Source organism: Megalobrama amblycephala, linkage group LG10 (assembly GCF_018812025.1).
Source record: "Megalobrama amblycephala isolate DHTTF-2021 linkage group LG10, ASM1881202v1, whole genome shotgun sequence".
In the NCBI taxonomy this organism is placed as follows: Eukaryota; Metazoa; Chordata; class Actinopteri; order Cypriniformes; family Xenocyprididae; genus Megalobrama; species Megalobrama amblycephala.
In genome coordinates, this window is record NC_063053.1 from 37,155,753 (window position 1) to 37,175,614 (window position 19,862).

General features: G+C 38.5%; 1 protein-coding gene across 1 annotated transcript in view; it reads right to left on the reverse strand.

Annotated features, from left to right (window-relative positions):
* Positions 1 to 19,862, reverse strand: part of slit1a (slit homolog 1a (Drosophila)) — a 100,960-nt gene that overhangs the window by 72,826 nt on the left and 8,272 nt on the right. Inside the window, exons 2-4 of the mRNA XM_048205990.1 lie at positions 14,644 to 14,986; positions 5,323 to 5,394; positions 2,556 to 2,627 (exon numbers count right to left, since the gene is read on the reverse strand). Coding sequence (XP_048061947.1) covers positions 2,556 to 2,627; positions 5,323 to 5,394; positions 14,644 to 14,986 — 487 coding nt within the window. The remainder of the gene's footprint in view (positions 1 to 2,555; positions 2,628 to 5,322; positions 5,395 to 14,643; positions 14,987 to 19,862) is intronic.

Below are 19,862 nucleotides of genomic sequence, written 5' to 3' on the forward strand. Positions count from 1 at the left end.
CAGTAAGATTTCAGTACAATAAACATTCAGATTTAAGTTTTTCTAAGAAAATGTTTGTTTGTTTATTTATCCATGTCTTTTTAGATAACTGGTATCAATCTCAGACAAAATAATTTGCCAGATCTATGGAAACCCTACTCAGAGGTCGTTCCACATTATTAAGCAAGTCACAGTTCTCATGCAATATGGAGAGGAAGAAAGATCTTTCTGAAGATGAAAAGCATGAAATGGTGCAATGTTGTGCAAAAGGCATGAAAACAACTAATATTGTGTGAAACTGAATGGAGATTATCAAATTATCATGAGATTTGTGAGTGATTTAGAGCACAGCAGAACTCGGTCAGATAAAGGCTTATTAATGAAAGTTCCTATCAAAAAAATTAATTGTATTAAAAGGGCAGCTATAAAAAAAGCCAGTATTGAGCAGCAATTTGAAGCTGCTGGTGTCTCTGGAGTCTTGAGAGCCTCACCATGCAGGCTGGCAGTTGTGTGTAAAGATGCATTTTAGACACCACTAACCAAACCTCACAAAGAGAAACATTTACAGTGGGTGTAGAAATACATGAAGACTCATTTTTAAATAGTTTTATTCACTGACTAATGCCGTACTACAATGGATGGTCTAAATGGATGTATTTCTGGATGGTTAGTGAATGGCCACCATGTTCCAACAAGACTGCGACGTCAGCAAGGAGCTGGTGGGTGATGATTTGGGCTGGAATACTGGGAAGTGAGATGGAGGGTATTAAAATGACTTTTGCAAGATATGTGGAGCTCATAACTGGCCATTTTCAGCTATGGTATAAAAAGGAGGATAGTGCATAGTACAATGCACTATTTGTACAATGCACTATGCACTATCCCATGCTGCAAAAAAACACCACAGCAATAAAACTGTTTGAAAATGTATTTCTACACCCACTGTAAATGTTTCTCATTGTTAGGTTTGGTTAGTGGTGTCTAAAATGCATCTTTACACACAACTGCCAGCCTGCATGGTGAGGCTCTCAAGACTCCAGAGACACCAGCAGCTTCAAATTGCTGCTCAATACTGGCTTTTTTTATAGCTGCCCTTTTAATACAATTAATTTTTTTGATAGGAACTTTCATTAATAAGCCTTTATCTGACCGAGTTCTGCTGTGCTCTAAATCACTCACAGATCTTATGATAATTTGATAATCTCCATTCAGTTTCACACAATATTAGTTGTTTTCATGCCTTTTGCACAACATTGCACCATTTCATGCTTTTCATCTTCAGAAAGATCTTTCTTCCTCTCCATATTGCATGAGAACTGTGACTTGCTTAATAATGTGGAACGACCTCTGAGTAGGGTTTCCATAGATCTGGCAAATTATTTTGTCTGAGATTGATACCAGTTATCTAAAAAGACATGGATAAATAAACAAACAAACATTTTCTTAGAAAAACTAAAATCTGAATGTTTATTGAACTGAAATCTTACTGATATGTCAATTGCATAATAATTTGGAACGCAGTGTAATAGCAATGTGGTATAGTATATAAATATTACTATTATAGTTTTTAGTAAATTAATTGTCATGCTTAGTACACACAAATACCATTAATTAAACATACTGGAAATTGAAAACTATATTGGAAGCAAAACACATACCCAATATAAATATAAATAGCTAGTATATAAACCATGTAATTTTAAAGACAATGGTTATTATAACACTTTTTAAATGATTAAAAAGTGTTTGACTGTTGCACTTGCATCTTTTCGCTCAAATACATTCAACTTTAACAAAAAAAAAAGTGTCTCTAGACCGCGCGAGGTTTTATTTGTTTCCACTGCCCTGCGTCTTGCGTTGTCCTGATTCAGTATCTGCGGTCAGATGAGATGATGTCAGGCTATATGTTAGAGTCATTATTCTAATGTTATTTTCTCAACTCAGGGCCGATTCACACAGAACACATTTTTGCGGTTAAAATTATGAGCATACAATGTCATAGTTACATTGCAATTACCAAAAAGTACCAATAAATTATGTAAGTGTTGGTGTGTGTTCACTGGGAAGGATTTGTATGCATGTTTGATGTTCATTCTGTTCATCGGGATCAGCTTCCATATGTTTCATTATTCTGTAAATCAAACTACCACAAGTTCTATATTTCTGATGACTGTGGTGGTTCATTACTTACTAACTTACAGTATTAACAAAAACTAGTTTGGGACTGCTATTTAATAGCCTTATAACCTTATACTGTTTATTCATCAGATGTATGTGAATGTTAAGTAAAGTGGGATGGTTAAAAAAAATATATATATTTGGGTTGCAGCTTAAAAAAAATGGGAAAATATGGGCAAACCAGCTGACAACCACTTATGTATCCTATAACTAAACATTCAAGTATCTGACAATGAACAACAGGAATATCCTACTACTCTTTTTATGTCAAGTTTCGAATATATATTGAAAATATATATTTTATGTAGGCCTAATTGAATGTGAATAGCCTAAAATAATTGAAGTGATTTACAGATTTCCCCTGATAGTGAACTGACGTTGAACTCCAGAACACTTACAGTCTCTCCAGCTCCTTCATGTCATCGAACGCTCCACGCTCCACTGTTCCAATCTGGTTCTCCATCAGCTGCCTGTTCAAAAACGCCAAATTACAGGAAATTACTTAAAGGGACAGTTCACTCAAAAATAAGCATTTGTCCTTATTTGTTGGCTGGCCTCATGTGGAGCCCTTTGAAGCTGCATATATATGGATTTTGGACCAAAAATGGTCAACGTTGAGCACCATTCACTTGCATTAAATGGAGAAAAATCCTGGAATGTTTTTTTTCCCAAAAGCTTAATTTCGCTCTGGCTGAGAGAAGAAAGTCATACACATCTTGGATGGCCTTGGGGTAAATAAATAATCATGAAATTTTAATTTCTGGGTGAACTATTCCTATAAAACGGCAGCAGGTGAGATCTGAGGAGAGGTTTGAAGGAGCCACTAAAGATGAAAGCTCTGGAAACTTCATGCAGCCTGTTTCACACCGTACTCACAATCAGCAGCGGCTTCACACTGACAGAACTGTGACTCTATACAGAAAATAGCATTGATGGCGAGGAATTATAAGATGCTTAAAGGCTTAAATTGGCCTTTGAGAAACAAATTTGGTTGTGAAGAGAAAGTAACTCATAATAACTTGAAGAAGGAGAGCACATTTACACCCAAATGGTAGCTAATATACACAGAACTGAACCAGAACCTCGAGGTCTAGCTACCGTATAAACTGCTTAAATCATCTTCATAGAGCTGATTTAAAGTGCCGCTTATGGCATTGTTTTTCCAGCAATGGGTGAGTAGTTCACTCTAGTGTTTTTGTTTTTATAAAATATTAAATAGTTTCATGGTGCATTTTTGATGTGAGTTATTTTTATATTTGGACCTACAGAATGCAGTAATATCTGTGAAGAGAGTTCCCTTGGAAAGACATTAGGAATAAATTGGCTGTAATGCAATATCAATATATTTGTCTGCCTTTGATTATACCTTCAAAAATCCACATTGGCAAACACATCTATATTACAGTACATGCTGTTACAACAAATAAACTAACTAAATTGTAACACTTTACACTAAGTTTCCATTTGTTAACATTAGTTCATAAACTAATAATGAATCAATGTTAATTTCAACATTTACTAAAACATTATTCAAATCTATGGTTGTATATGAGCTAATGTGAATTCCGGAAAAGTTGGAACATTTTTTTTAAAATTTGAATAAAATGAAAACTAAAAGACTTTCAAATCACATGAGCCAATATTTTATTCACAATAGAACATACATAACAACAAATGTTTAATCTGAGAAATTGTACAATTCAAAATTGTACTCATTTCAAATGTGATGCCTGCTACAGGTCTCAAAATAGTTGGGACGGGGCATGTTTACCATGGTGTAGCATCTCCTCTTCTTTTCAAAACAGTGTGAAGATGTCTGGGCATCGAGGTTATGAGTTTCTGGAGTTTTGGTGTTGAAATTTGGTCCCATTCTTGCCTGATATAGGTTTCCAGCTGCTGAAGAGTTTTTGGTCGTCTTTGACGTATTTTTAATTTAATGTTGCTCTAAAATCTTTATATACCTTTCTGCATTCATAGTGCCTTCCAAAACATGCAAGCTGCCCATACCGTATGCACTTATGCATCCTCATACCATCAGAGACGCTGGCTTTTGAACTGAACGCTGATGACACGCTGGAAGGTCTCCCTCCTCTTTAGCCCAGAGGACACGGCGTCTGTGATTTCCAACAAGAATGTCAAATGTGGACTCGTCTGACCACAGAACAGTTTTCCACTTTAAAGCAGTCCATTTTAAATGAGCCTTGGCCCACAGGACACGATGGCGCTTCTGGACCACGTTCACATATGGCTTCCTTTTTGCATGACAGAGCTTTAGTTGGCATCTGCAGATGGCACGGCGGATTGTGTTTACCGACAGTGGTTTAGTTGGCATCTGCAGATGGCACGGCGGATTGTGTTTACCGACAGTGGTTTCTGGAAGTATTCCTGGGCCCATTTAGTAATGTCATTGACACAATCATGCCGATGAGTGATGCAGTGTCATCTGAGGGCCCAAAGACCACGGGCATCCAATAAAGGTCTTCAGCCTTGTTCCTTACGCACAGTTTCTCTGAATATTTTGATGATGTAGATGATGAGATTTGCAAAGCCTTCGCAATTTGACGTTGAGGAACATTGTTTTTTCAAGTATTACGCAATCTTTTTACACACACTTTCACAGGTTGTAGAGCCTCTGCCCATCTTTACTTCTAAGAGACTCTGCCTCTCTAGGACATCCCTTTCATAGCTAATATAAATGATCAATTAACTTTAGTTAATTAGTTGCTAGATGTTCTCCCAGCTAAATCTTTTCAAAATTTCTTGCTTTTTCAGCCATTTGTTGCCCCCGTGACAACTTTTTTGAGACCTGTAGCAGTCATCAAATTTGAAATGAGCTAATTTTGTGCATAAAATTGTAAAATTTCTCAGTTTAAACATTTATGTTATCTATATTATATTGTGAATAAAATGTTGGCTCAAGTGATTTGAAAGTCTTTTAGTTTTAATTTTATTCAAATTTAAAAAATGTCCAAACTTTTCCAGTTAAATAACGTTAAAAAGATTATCAAATAGTGTAATGAATGTATTGCTCATTGTTAACTAATAGGACCTTATTGTAAAGTGTACAACAACCAGAGTCATGCAATAAGAAGCTTCTGCTCTTAAGATGATCATCACATATTTATATACAAAATGTGAAGTACGTATAAATGTAGAACAACTCACAAAACTCGAAGATACTTGAGTCCAGAAAAGTCATTTCTGTTGATGCGTGTGAGGTTGTTTCCATTCAGTTCCCTACAAAAAGAAACAAGAGTTACGTGTAAATGTATTTTCAATCCAGGTATGGATATAACATTGCTGTAATTACTTATTTTGCTCAACAAGTGTCATAAACCAAACACAATATAAACATACATATACTGCCCACTATAACTGTACAAAACGATGTGGATAAATACAATTTCAACTCTAAAGAATGATGTGCAATGACTGGATGGCACATACTATTCTGAAGTTATATATATATATATATATATATATATATATATATATATATATATATATAAAATGTAAAGCTTGCTGCTGCTGAAAAATACTGTGTGGGTTCTTCACAAATGTCTGCTCATTATTGGGAACATGTGTTTCTTTTTTGTTGTAAACCTCGTCCCCAATCACTGAGAGAAACACACACTCACACACACAAATCTCCCATGAATACTGGATACAAAGTCATGCACTTTCTATTGGTTCTAATGACCACTCCTGGGAGCGCAGCAAAACAGAGACAGAGAGATTGCAGACAGATGTATACACAGGTGCACAGGCATAGGGACATAAATAATGGGCTGCTATTCATCAGCCATGGCCGGATCTCCTGATATGTAGATGCTCCGTGTATTATTGTTTTGTAGTTCAGTCTTCCTGAGAGCTGATCTACTCCCGAAGAATTTGACAAATGTTCTTAAGAGAAAACTGCACTTTAGACATTATACTATCTACAAGTAACTTTGCAACTACATGTCAACTAGCAGTCATTAGAGTATTAGACTGTCTGCTTAATATCTGCCAACATTTTATTTTGATGCTCCTCCAACAGACTTTCTACTATATACAAGTAATTTTCCAACTACATGTCAACTAGCGATCATCTGCTTAATATTTGCCAACACTATTTTGATGGTCCGCCAACACTTTCTACTACAAGTAACTTTGCAACTACATGTCAACTAGCAGTCATTAGAGTATTAGTAGATTGTTAATATCTGCCAACATTTTATTTTGATGGTCCTCCAACAGACTTCCTATTATCTACAAGTAATTTTCCAACTACATGTCAACCAGCGATCATCTGCTTAATATCTGCCAACACGTTATTTTGATGGTCCGCCAACACTTTCTACTACAAGTAACTTTGCAACTACATGTCAACTAGCAGTCATTAGAGTATTAGTAGATTGTCTACTTAATATCTGCCAACATTTTATTTTGATGGTCCTCCAACAGACTTCCTATTATCTACAAGTAATTTTCCAACTACATGTCAACTAGCGATCATCTGCTTAATATTTGCCAACACTATTTTGATGGTCCGCCAACACTTTCTACTACAAGTAACTTTGCAACTACATGTCAACTAGCAGTCATTAGAGTATTAGTAGATTGTCTACTTAATATCTGCAAACATTTTATTTTGATGGTCCTCCAACAGACTTCCTATTATCTACAAGTAATTTTCCAACTACATGTCAACCAGCGATCATCTGCTTAATATCTGCCAACACTTTCTACTATCTACAAGTAACTTTGCACTACATGTCAACTATCAGTCATTAGACTATTAGTAGACTGTCTGCTTAATATCTGCCAACACTTTATTTTGATGGTCCACCAACAGACTTTCTACTATCTACAAGTAATTTTCCAACTACATGTCAACTAGCGATCATCTGCTTAATATTTGCCAACACTATTTTGATGGTCCGCCAACACTTTCTACTACAAGTAACTTTGCAACTACATGTCAACTAGCAGTCATTAGAGTATTAGTAGATTGTCTACTTAATATCTGCCAACATTTTATTTTGATGATCCTCCAACAGATTTCCTATTATCTACAAGTAATTTTCCAACTACATGTCAACCAGCGATCATCTGCTTAATATCTGCCAACACTATTTTGATGGTCCGCCAACACTTTCTACTACAAGTAACTTTGCAACTACATGTCAACTAGCAGTCATTAGAGTATTAGTAGATTGTCTACTTAATATCTGCCAACATTTTATTTTGATGGTCCTCCGACAGACTTCCTATTATCTACAAGTAATTTTCCAACTACATGTCAACCAGCGATCATCTGCTTAATATCTGCCAACACTTTCTACTATCTACAAGTAACTTTGCAACTACATGTCAACTAGTGGTCATCTGCTTAATATCTGCAAACACTTTATTTTGATGGTCCGCCAACACTTTCTACTACAAGTAACTTTACAACTGCATGTCAACTAGCAGTCTTTAGAGTATTAGTAGACTGTTTGGTTAGTTAATATCTGAAAACACTTTATTTTGATGGTCCTTCAACAGACTTCCTATTATCTACAAGTAATTTTCCAACTACATGTCAACTAGCGATCATCTGCTTAATATTTGCCAACACTATTTTGATGGTCCGCAACACTTTCTACTACAAGTAATTTTCCAACTACATGTCAACTAGCGATCATCTGCTTAATATCTGCCAACACTTTCTACTATCTATAAGTAACTTTGCACTACATGTCAACTATCAGTCATTAGAGTATTAGTAGACTGTCTGCTTAATATCTGCTAACACTTTATTTTGATGCTCCCCAAGAGACATTCTACTGACTATAAGTAACTTTGCAAGTACATGTCAACTTACTCTACTAACCCAAACCTGACAGTCTACTAATACTCTAATGAGAGTTAATTGACATGTAGTTGCAACTCACTTTAAAATGCCTGTAAATTAACATATAAAAGAACTCTCATATCTCAAACTCAGTAACGTTGTATAATGAATCAATTAACTTGCCTAAACCTACTTGGCTTCTTGAAATAAAAACCACCTGTGGTGATCAAGACTTCGTCCATCAGAACATTCATGCTGGAGCTCAAGGGGTTTGTATCTCAATCCTTGAAGCTCCTCCAAACCAGCAAACACAGCAGTTTTCAGATGTGATACTTCATTGATCAAACCACATCCTAAATTATTAATGATCCACCCAGGACATTCTTAAATATAAAGGTTCTTTATTGGCTTTGATGGTTCCGTTAAGAACCTTTAACTTTCATGGAAACTTTCAATTGCACAACAGGTTCTTTAGATTGTTAAAATGTTCTTCACACCAAGAAAACATGGTTCTGTTAAGAACTGATGACTGAAAGGTTCTTTGGGGAAACACAATTTTTTCTTCTATGGCATCGCTGTGAAAACCACCATTTGAGACCTTTATTTTTAAGAGTGTAAAATTTTTTATTGATGAACGAAAGATTTTTGTACTGGATTTTGCTTGTTTAGATTCTGTGCTCTCAAAAAGGTGTGCATGCATTTGTGCATCCATGACTTTCTAGAGCTATCCAAATAAGGCTAAATGCATCTTAACACCAGCTGTAAATGGCCTAATCAGCAAAGTTGAACAGTTCAAATGCTCAAAAAGTTTTTTAACATCATCAATCAACTCTAAAGTCATGCACTATACAAATGTGTAACTAAATGTCTAAAAAATGTGCAACTATTTAACCATGTGCTATCCATAAATAAACCATTACTCACAGGTCACTATTTTTACCCGAGAAGAGTTTGTTTTCTTAAGAAGAGCAGATTAAATGACTAACATTACATAGTTTTTATCTTCATCTCAACTATCACTTAGTTACTCTCTCCTGCACTGTAGAAAATCAAGTCTCATATATTTATAAAGCCCTTTAAAACTACAATGCAGACCAAAGTGCTAAAAATGAAAGAAAAGAAAAATGACCTTTTTGTGCAACTAAACATTTTTATTTACAGTAACCACAATTCTATTCACTCTTTTTACATTTATGCAATGTGAAAGTTATTTTAATTAAAATATTTTTGTATTGTGAATCAAGTTGATGGATTCTTTTGAACTGGCTCTTTTTTAGAAATATGAAATTACTGCTTCTCTATAATCTATACCTTAGGAAAGAATGCATGGGAGTCATCAAGCACAGTTGAGTATGTTCTAACAGACACAGTAAAACATAAAGCATGCTCATTACAGCTCATTCAGACCACTTAAAACTGACTGTGATGTGAGTTTAAAGAGCAATCTCTACCACTGGCAAAGTGCCACAACTATTTCTGCCATTATACAGTTGAGTTAGGGGGGAAAACCACCACTCATTAACCAGCTAATGAATTAAAAGAGAAAAAGCACATTTCATGGAAACCCTTTGATGCTGTAACTGGGCCAGTTATGGAGCATTAATGAGTCTGATCCATCAAGCAGTTCTCAGGTAGAGTTGTTCACAAGGATCTAAAAAGGCCACCCTGAAACTTCATCATACAGTTGCAAACGAAAGGCCAAGAAGAGGTTAATCAATGATGATGTATAAACAGCTCCTTATTTCCATAATGTTTGTATTGTATCCCGCATAGGCCAATCTTGTTTATTCATTTCCCCATTGCTTAATTAGATTTGATGAGCATTTAAATTGGGGGAAAGCCAAAGCATTTAAACATGCTGTTTCAAATTTGCTCCATTACATCTGGGCGTTTTCACACCTGTCTTGTTTGGATTGTTTGTTTTAGAACCTTAGTGCGGTTCATTTAGGCATATACTGTATGAATCTGCGTTCAGATCCGCACTAAAAAAATCAGTTTTGAGTGAGATGGTCTCGGCCCACTTGAAAACGAACTCTGGAGTGGTTCGCTTGTAGTGAGAAAGCAATCCGACCCATATTGGAAAAAACTGACATTGCAATATTTTGATTCACCGTACAAGTTAAATATAATTAATCTTTGTGATTTTCTCTTTGTATTTTCTTGTTTGATTAACATTAATGACACAGACAGCAACAGGAATATTAGGCTGCTGTCACTTCGAGACTAATGCACGGGTCCAATAATGATACACATATGTTTTCTTTCTCAATTGTTTATGTTCACATAAGCCATAAGCGTCTGCGTTTACGAGGATACTTGCCGAGATGGGCATTTTGACAATTTTATGTGCATGTGTCTGTTCAAGCACAAATAAACACAAAAGAGAACATAATTCGGTGTTTGCGTGCGTCTGTGCTACAGTATGTGTACAGAAAACAGAGTGTGAGTACTGAATTGAGTTCTCTTTCACGTCTTCTTGCACTTATATGGTTTTAAATCACATGAATGTTTAAACTGAAAAGACCTAAAACACTTGCAAATGATAAACTTTCTATGATGGTTAAACTTTGCAATTAATCAGAGAATCACATGCATTTAGAATCATGGGGCCTGGTCTGTATGGATCAACTATACTTGAAATTGCAGATGCGCACATTGCCATATCGATGTTAAAACAATATATTGTGCAGCCATGGTATGTTGTGTGAAAAGCAGCAGTGTTTGTTTTGCTTATCCTCTCCAAATGAATCATGGGTCATAGGCGCTGATCCCATGGGTGCTCGGGGCTGGAACACCCACGGAAATGGTCAAAATACGAGATATTCTCCATTAATTTTAACCAATAGAAAATCAATTGGAGCTTTCAGACACGATCTTCACCCTTTTTTATAGTTTATTTAAGGCCGTTTCTATGGTGATATTTTGATGGCAAACGTCTAGAGCGCATCAAAGTGATGCGCACATTAACTTTTTTGAACTTTATGAGGAAAAAAACTATATGAGGGCAGATTCAAACCACTGATAATTAGAGCACGGCTGGACCTCTGACTCTATTAACAAAAATTCTATCACTAGACTATTAGGGAACGCGAAAATAGAGCGCGGATTTATCTGTAATATAATATGAATGTAATGGGGGGGGGGGGGGATTTAAATGCTCCGTGGAACAGACCGATGACTGCGAACAGGTGATCTCTGACCAATGAGAGAACAGTTTCCTTGCACATGACTTGTATTAAATTTTGGTCCACCTTGTGGAACCGAACCGAACCAAGAAGAAATTGCAACATGGTAACAATTTTAATCCCTGTTTCAGAAACAAACCAAATGATCTTACAGGTCTGAAAACGCTCAAAGACATTTAACCCCGCCATTGACGGAAATTTCCAGCTTTCTGTGTTTTCACTGTTACACAGTAGGTGGGCGCTATTATGCATCTTCTGAAAGAGTACAGAATCTCCAGATCAAAAAACAGGCAAAAAATAAGCAGAAACATGTAATATCATATGTAAGCAGACGCATATGCGATCATCAATATTAGACAGCATATAAATCAAAACTGCCTAATGTTACCGAATGAAATGTTGACCAAGGATGAGATACAGGACTGTGCAAGCATTAGGGGTTTTGATGGACTCGATCTACTACATCTATGCTTTGTTCATCTTTCTGAATCTAATCCAGACATAGTCTTTGACAAAAACTTGGTTTTTCAAAAACTTAGTGGCAACTTTTTTTTAAAAATGCTGGCGGTGAAAGAGGTAAGAACCACCATTCACTGCATGTCTGCTTTTCCCCCACTAGACAGAGCACATAAACACACTCATCTGTACTGCTATGTGACTGCCATCACAAAGACCTCTCACAAGATAAAAGCTCTGAATTCACAAGCTAATCTTGTATTGGTTATGAGATTTATTGCTGGGATCCAGCAGCAGAGCCGATAGTGTTTCTCAGTCTGAGCCGCCGTCCACTTTCAAGACAATCAATAAGCAATCAGTAGGAAGCTCACAGGGACATTTGGCCTGCATGGAGAATTCTTGAGTACATCAGAGCTGGAGTTCACAGCGCGAGCGGCCCGATACTCTGAGTTTAAAGAGAATTCTCAATCAGATTGCTCATCAGCGGTGTTTGATCTCAGGCACAGCAGCTTCCAGAGTGTGTATAAATAGATGCACTAGCATAGATAAAATAAGAAGGGTCGAGTCTCTGGACGTCTGAAGATGAACGCAGGGTACATATAAAATGACTGAGATTATTCATTTAAAGAACAGAGAGTCTGATGCATCTCAGAGCGCATTAAATAATCTGTCTGCTTTAAACAGTCATACGCTGGACGCATAAGAGGGGGCATTCACTTTTACAGCCGCGTCGTGTGTGCAGTGAGCAACTCCCTCCACTACTTACTTTAGTTGTCTGGCACATACTCTTCAAAAACCTTTGCATTGGCCAAAATCTCAGGCAGAAGCCAAGAAAATGTTTGTCTGGTGATGGCCTGTGAGCATGTGTTTCAGGTCTGAACTGTAGGTTAATGGGGAAACCTTGTGGGGTGCGAGAAATGGGGAGGGGGGTGTGATTTTCACACTTCCTGAACACATAGTCATTACAGAATCCATCAAAGACATCCAGAAGGCTGGATTTGATAGAAATGCTCCTTGACAAGTGCAAATAGATTAGTTTTGTTCATCTACCCCCAATGATCAGACTTGAACGTGTGGAGACTGACGGCTGTTCCTGCCACACTTGAGACGCTCCGTCAGTCGATCAGTCGGGTACACACTCACTCCTCAGCCATGCCTTGTTTGTAATGTGACTTGATGAGGAGGATAAACCAAAAAAGAAGGTTCACACAACTGAACCACTGAAAACTGATCAAACTCGCTTGTGGCTGATGCAGTTTGCGTATTACACTCTATTAACTGGATGGGCCTTGTCAGCGCCAATAGCCTAGTGGTCTGTGCTTCGGGCGACCCGAGTTCGAGTCACCTTCATGGACCTTTCCCGATCCCTCCACCAACCCCCACCCCCCATTCACTGCCTTTCAACTAACTGTCCTATCTCAATAAAAAAAAAAAGGCAAAAACACCAAAAAACTAGATGGGCCTGGTTGGCACCGATAGCCTAGTGGGCAGCGCTTCGACATATAGCACGGTTGCGCTTTGGTGACCCGAGTTCGAGTCCCAGCTCGTGGACCTTTCCTGATCCCTTTCTTCCCCTCTCTCCCAATTCGCTTCCTGTCAACTAATTGTCCTATCTCAATAAAAAGGCAAAAATGCTGAAAAAACTAGATGGGCCTTGTCGGCGCCGATAGCCTAGTGGGCAGCACTTTGACACATAGCATGTTTGCGTTTGGGTGACCCGAGTTCGAGTCCCAGCCTGGTGGACCTTTCCCGATCCCTTTCCCCCTCTCTCTCTCTCTCCCAATTCGCTTCCTTTCAATTAACTGTCCTATCTCAATAAAAAATTAAAAAAAAAAGGCAAAAACATCAAAAAACTAGATGGGCCTGGTTGGCGCCGATAGCCTAGTGGGCAGCGCTTCGACATATAGCACGGTTGCACTTTGGTGACCCGAGTTCGAGTCCCAGCTCGTGGACCTTTCCTGATCCCTTTCTTCCCCTCTCTCCCAATTCGCTTCCTGTCAACTAATTGTCCTATCTCAATAAAAAGGCAAAAATGCTGAAAAAACTAGATGGGCCTTGTCGGCGCCGATAGCCTAGTGGGCAGCGCTTTGACACATAGCATGTTTGCGTTTGGGTGACCCGAGTTCGAGTCCCAGCCTGGTGGACCTTTCCCGATCCCTTTCCCCCTCTCTCTCTCTCCCAATTCGCTTCCTTTCAATTAACTGTCCTATCTCAATAAAAAATTTAAAAAAAAAAAGGCAAAAACATCAAAAAACTAGATGGGCCTGGTTGGCGCCGATAGCCTAGTGGGCAGCGCTTCGACATATAGCACGGTTGCGCTTTGGTGACCCAAGTTCGAGTCCCAGCTCGTGGACCTTTCCTGATCCCTTTCCCCCTCTCTCTCTCTCTCTCTCTCCCAATTTGCTTCCTTTCAACTAACTGTTCTATCTCAATAAAAAAAGGCAAAAATGCCAAAAAATATAAATCTAAAAAAAAAAAAAAAAAAAAAAAAAAAAAAAAAAAAACTTGATTGGCCTTGAAATTCAATTCAATTTAATTTCTCGAAATCTCAAAGCAGTTCTGGTGCTTCTCTGACATGTATAATTCATCAGAGATTTCCTCATGCAGAACTATTGCATTTTAGTAAATGACTAACCCTACAGAGAAAGCTCGTTAAGTAAATACAAAACATCACATTTGAAAGTGACAGAACTATAGTAAGAGATTCATTCCAGAGACCCTACAGAGAAAAGCTTGTTCGGTAAATATAAAACATCTTATTTGAAAGTGGATGGTCGAAAGAGTGAAAGGAGAAGGGAAAGTTCTCAAGAGCTGAAGGAGTGATATGGGAAGTTTCCCTCCTCCAGCAGCATGTGTCAACAAACAGACGCATTCGTGCTGATCACATCCGATTGTACCTGTCCAGGACGGCAGTGCCTCATTCAGCTATTGTTCTCATTCAATTCCTTTTGGTAATGATGCAGACCACCCCCCCACACATACACACCTACACACGCACATGCAGATGGAGGTAAAGTGTCTACTCACAGCCTCTCTGCGTTTCTGGGAATGTTCCTGGGCATGGTTTTGAGCCCCAGCCCGTGGCAGTCCACTGTGGTGCCGCTGCAAGTGCAGAGCGCAGGACACGCCGTGGCAGCCTCACACAGCAGCAGTATCCGGATGCACGCCTCCACCAGCCTGCCTACAGAGTATCCTCCTCTCGCAGGCATGATCCTTGAGACGCGAGCGCTCAGGCTAGTGCTCTCCCAGAAAAAAAAAGCGTCTCCTTCACTTTCTGCACAAACTCTCCTTTTCCTCTTCTTGGAGGAGTTGCTTCGCCGCTTGCGTGCGTAACGCGCTCCTGCCTCACTGCTTTTGCTCAGCCGTCTGCCTGAAGAAAGGGGATACGGAACAGCAAAGGAACAAAAAATCTCTCTCCTCTCTTCACACACACACACGGCAGTAATCCATCACAAGGATCTACAAATAGCAGTTCCCGGACTCCTCCCACCCCCTACCCTCTCTCTCGCACCCCTCCCTATCAAGCCCTGCTCTCCCCCACCCCTGCCAGAACCTCAAACTCCCCTCTCTCCGCTCAGACGGCACATGGCACGCCGCAGCCCGTCCTCAGGCAAAGGCCCCTGCGAAGAAAGTGGCCCGGGGAGGGGTCCATACCCCCCACCATCCCTCCCCTCCCCAAAAGAGCGGTGTATAATCATGTTTTGGGATGGGGGAAGGTTAGAAATGCAGAGAGCAAAATGACACAGCCTTTGTGGAAAGCATGTGGACTTTTTTTTTGTTGTTTGTTTGTCGCACGACTTCATTGAAATCCAAACCTTGGCTGAAGGGAGCAGGGGAAAAAATCTGAACAATCAAAGTCCACCTTCAGTTATTTTTCTGCCTCTGATGTGTGGATTGTCTCAGCATTATACTTGGATTGAAGTTTTCTCTATATCTCTGTTTTATCACAAGAACAGCCATTCTTTTTGAGAAAGTCATAGCTAATTAAATGAATATGAAAAATGAATGCCATGAGATGCTTTTGCAACATTAAGCTTGGAATGCAAAAGATATGGCCATCATCCAGCGCTTCCCAGCAAAAGGGTCCAATTGTGGATCTCATAGTAAAAATGAAACCCCTAATGAAAATATGCCTTTCAAAATCAATGACATTCTCTGTAGGATGAATTCAAATAAAACCATAGCATGATACATTTAAGCATTAAGCATGTTAAAAGGTCATGCATTCCAGCCATATTTGTGTATTGGGTTTTATTGGTGTTCTTGTGTGTCAGACACAACCAACAATGCAAAGAAAATAATGCAATGAATAAACATAATGACAGAATGTTGCGTATCCTTCCAGTGTAAAGTGTCAGCAACAATAACAATAACAATGTGTCCGTCTTAATGAAAGGTTTTTCTGGACAAAAGGATATGCTGAAAAGACTTCTCCACACTTTGCATCTGATTTACTTCACACAAATTCCTCCACTGCTCCCCCTTGTGGCTAAAATTAGATGGCAAAAGTTTGTTACAGTTGGTTACATGGACTTCTCAATATGAACTCAAGCTCAAAACAAGCAGGTAGACATCCACCTGATTTCATTTCCAAAATGCACTAAAACCACCAAAACACTCATTATATCACTGAATAGCCTTTTCACTGAAAGTCTAATAACTGAAAACTTGTTGTACGAATATCTGAACATACAATATATCAACAAAAAGAAAATTCTAGCTTCATGCATTTTTTTTTTAAATCAACAATTGAATGTTGGTAAGATTCATTAAAAAAGGAACATGTTGAGCAAAAAGCTGAGAAAATCATGTTTTGTCAAAGACTTCATCCTGATGGGATTCAGAACGATAATCAAAACACAGATGGAGTAGATCGAGTCCATCAAACTTTCGTTTCCTCTTTATGGGTTTGACCTTTCATTTGGTATCATTTGGCAGTTTCTATATGTTGTTTGATGATTGCATTAGCTTACATGTGCATAAGCAATGCTTCTATCGCTTGTTTCTACAAAGCCCCATGACTGGAAGGAAAAAAAATAGTAGGCTAAATCGTGCACACAATTCACTAATTTGTTCCCTCTGTAATCGCAAATAGCTAATCGAGGGAACGAAACAGTAAATTGTGCATACGATTTAGCAAATCGAGGGAACTAAACAGTAAATTGTGCACACGATTTAGCAAATCGAGGGAACTAAACAGTAAATCATGTGCAGGATTTAGCTAATCGAGGGAACGAAACAGTAAATATTGTGCAGGATTTAGCAAATCGAGGGAACTAAACAGTAAATCATGTGCAGGATTTAGCTAATCAAGGGAACGAAACAGTAAATATTGTGCAGGATTTAGCAAATCGAGGGAACTAAACAGTAAATCTTGTGCAGGATTTAGCAAATCGAGGGAACGAAACAGTAAATCATGTGCAGGATTTCGCTAATCGAGGGAACGAAACAGTAAATATTGTGCAGTATTTAGCAAATCGAGGGAACGAAACAGTAAATCATATGCAGGATTTAGCTAATCGAGTGAACAAAACAGTAAATAGTGTGCAGGATTTAGAAAATCGAGGGAACGAAACAGTAAATTGTGCGCACGATTTAGCTAATCGAGGGAACGAAACAGTAAATTGTGCATACGATTTAGCAAATCGAGGGAACAAAACAGTAAATCATGTGCATGATTTGGCGAGTCGAGGGAACAAAACAGTAAATCGTGTGCAGGATTTAGCTAATCGAGGGAACGAAACAGTAAATATTGTGCAGGATTTAGCAAATCGAGGGAACTAAACAGTAAATCATGTGCAGGATTTAGCTAATCGAGGGAACGAAACAGCAAATATTGTGCAGGATTTAGCAAATCGAGGGAACTAAACAGTAAATCATGTGCAGGATTTAGCTAATCGAGGGAACGAAACAGCAAATATTGTGCAGGATTTAGCTAATCGAGGGAACGAAACAGTAAATATTGTGCAGGATTTAGCAAATCGAGGGAACTAAACAGTAAATCGTGTGCAGGATTTAGCTAATCGAGGGAACGAAACAGTAAATCTTGTGCAGGATTTAGCTAATCGAGGGAACGAAACAGTAAATATTGTGCAGGATTTAGCTAATCGAGGGAACGAAACAGTAAATCTTGTGCAGGATTTAGCTAATCGAGGGAACGAAACAGTAAATATTGTGCAGGATTTAGCAAATCGAGGGAACTAAACAGTAAATCGTGCGCAGGATTTAGCTAATCGAGGGAACGAAACAGTAAATATTGTGCAGGATTTAGCAAATCGAGGGAACGAAACAGTAAATATTGTGCAGGATTTAGCTAATCGAGGGAACGAAACAGTAAATCTTGTGCAGGATTTAGCTAATCGAGGGAACGAAACAGTAAATATTGTGCAGGATTTAGCAAATCGAGGGAACTAAACAGTAAATCTTGTGCAGGATTTAGCAAATCGAGGGAACGAAACAGTAAATCATGTGCAGGATTTAGCTAATCGAGTGAACAAAACAGTAAATAGTGTGCAGGATTTAGCAAATCGAGGGAACGAAACAGTAAATTGTGCGCACGATTTAGCTAATTGAGGGAACGAAACAGTAAATCTTATGCAGAATTTAGCTAATCGAGGGAACGAAACAGTGAATTGTGCATACGATTTAGCAAATCGAGGGAACAAAACAGTAAATCATGTGCATGATTTGGCGAGTCGAGGGAACGAAACAGTAAATCGTGTGCAGGATTTAGCTAATCGAGGGAACGAAACAGTAAATATTGTGCAGGATTTAGCAAATCGAGGGAACGAAACAGTAAATCATGTGCAGGATTTAGCTAATCGAGGGAACGAAACAGTAAATATTGTGCAGGATTTAGCTAATCGAGGGAACGAAACAGTAAATATTGTGCAGGATTTAGCTAATCGAGGGAACGAAACAGTAAATCTTGTGCAGGATTTAGCTAATCGAGGGAACGAAACAGTAAATATTGTGCAGGATTTAGCAAATCGAGGGAACTAAACAGTAAATCATGTGCAGGATTTAGCTAATCGAGGGAACTAAACAGTAAATCATGTGCAGGATTTAGCTAATCGAGGGAACGAAACAGTAAATATTGTGCAGGATTTAGCTAATCGAGGGAACGAAACAGTAAATATTGTGCAGGATTTAGCTAATCGAGGGAACGAAACAGTAAATCATGTGCAGGATTTAGCTAATCGAGGGAACGAAACAGTAAATATTGTGCAGGATTTAGCAAATCGAGGGAACTAAACAGTAAATCATGTGCAGGATTTAGCTAATCGAGGGAACGAAACAGTAAATCATGTGCAGGATTTAGCTAATCGAGGGAACGAAACAGTAAATATTGTGCAGGATTTAGCAAATCGAGGGAACTAAACAGTAAATCGTGGGCAGGATTTAGCTAATCGAGGGAACGAAACAGTAAATATTGTGCAGGATTTAGCTAATCGAGGGAACGAAACAGTAAATCTTGTGCAGGATTTATCTAATCGAGGGAACTAAACAGTAAATCATGTGCAGGATTTAGCTAATCTAGGGAACTAAACAGTAAATCATGTGCAGGATTTAGCAAATCGAGGGAACTAAACAGTAAATCGTGGGCAGGATTTAGCTAATCGAGGGAACGAAACAGTAAATATTGTGCAGGATTTAGAAAATCGAGGGAACTAAACAGTAAATCATGTGCAGGATTTAGCTAATCGAGGAAACGAAACAGTAAATATTGTGCAGGATTTAGCAAATCGAGGGAACTAAACAGTAAATCGTGCGCAGGATTTAGCTAATCGAGGGAACGAAACAGTAAATCTTGTGCAGGATTTAGCTAATAGAGGGAACTAAACAGTAAATCATGTGCAGGATTTAGCTAATCGAGGAAACGAAACAGTAAATATTGTGCAGGATTTAGCAAATAGAGGGAACTAAACAGTAAATCGTGCGCAGGATTTAGCTAATCGAGGGAACGAAACAGTAAATCTTGTGCAGGATTTAGCTAATCGAGGGAACGAAACAGTAAATATTGTGCAGGATTTAGCAAATTGAGGGAACTAAACAATAAATCGTGTGCAGGATTTAGCTAATCGAGAGAACGAAACAGTAAATTGTGCGCAGGATTTAGCTAATCGAGGGAACGAAACAGTAAATCGTGCACAGGATTTAGCTAATCGAGGGAACGAAACAGTAAATCATGTGCAGGATTTAGCTAATCGAGGGAACTAAACAGTAAATCATGTGCAGGATTTAGC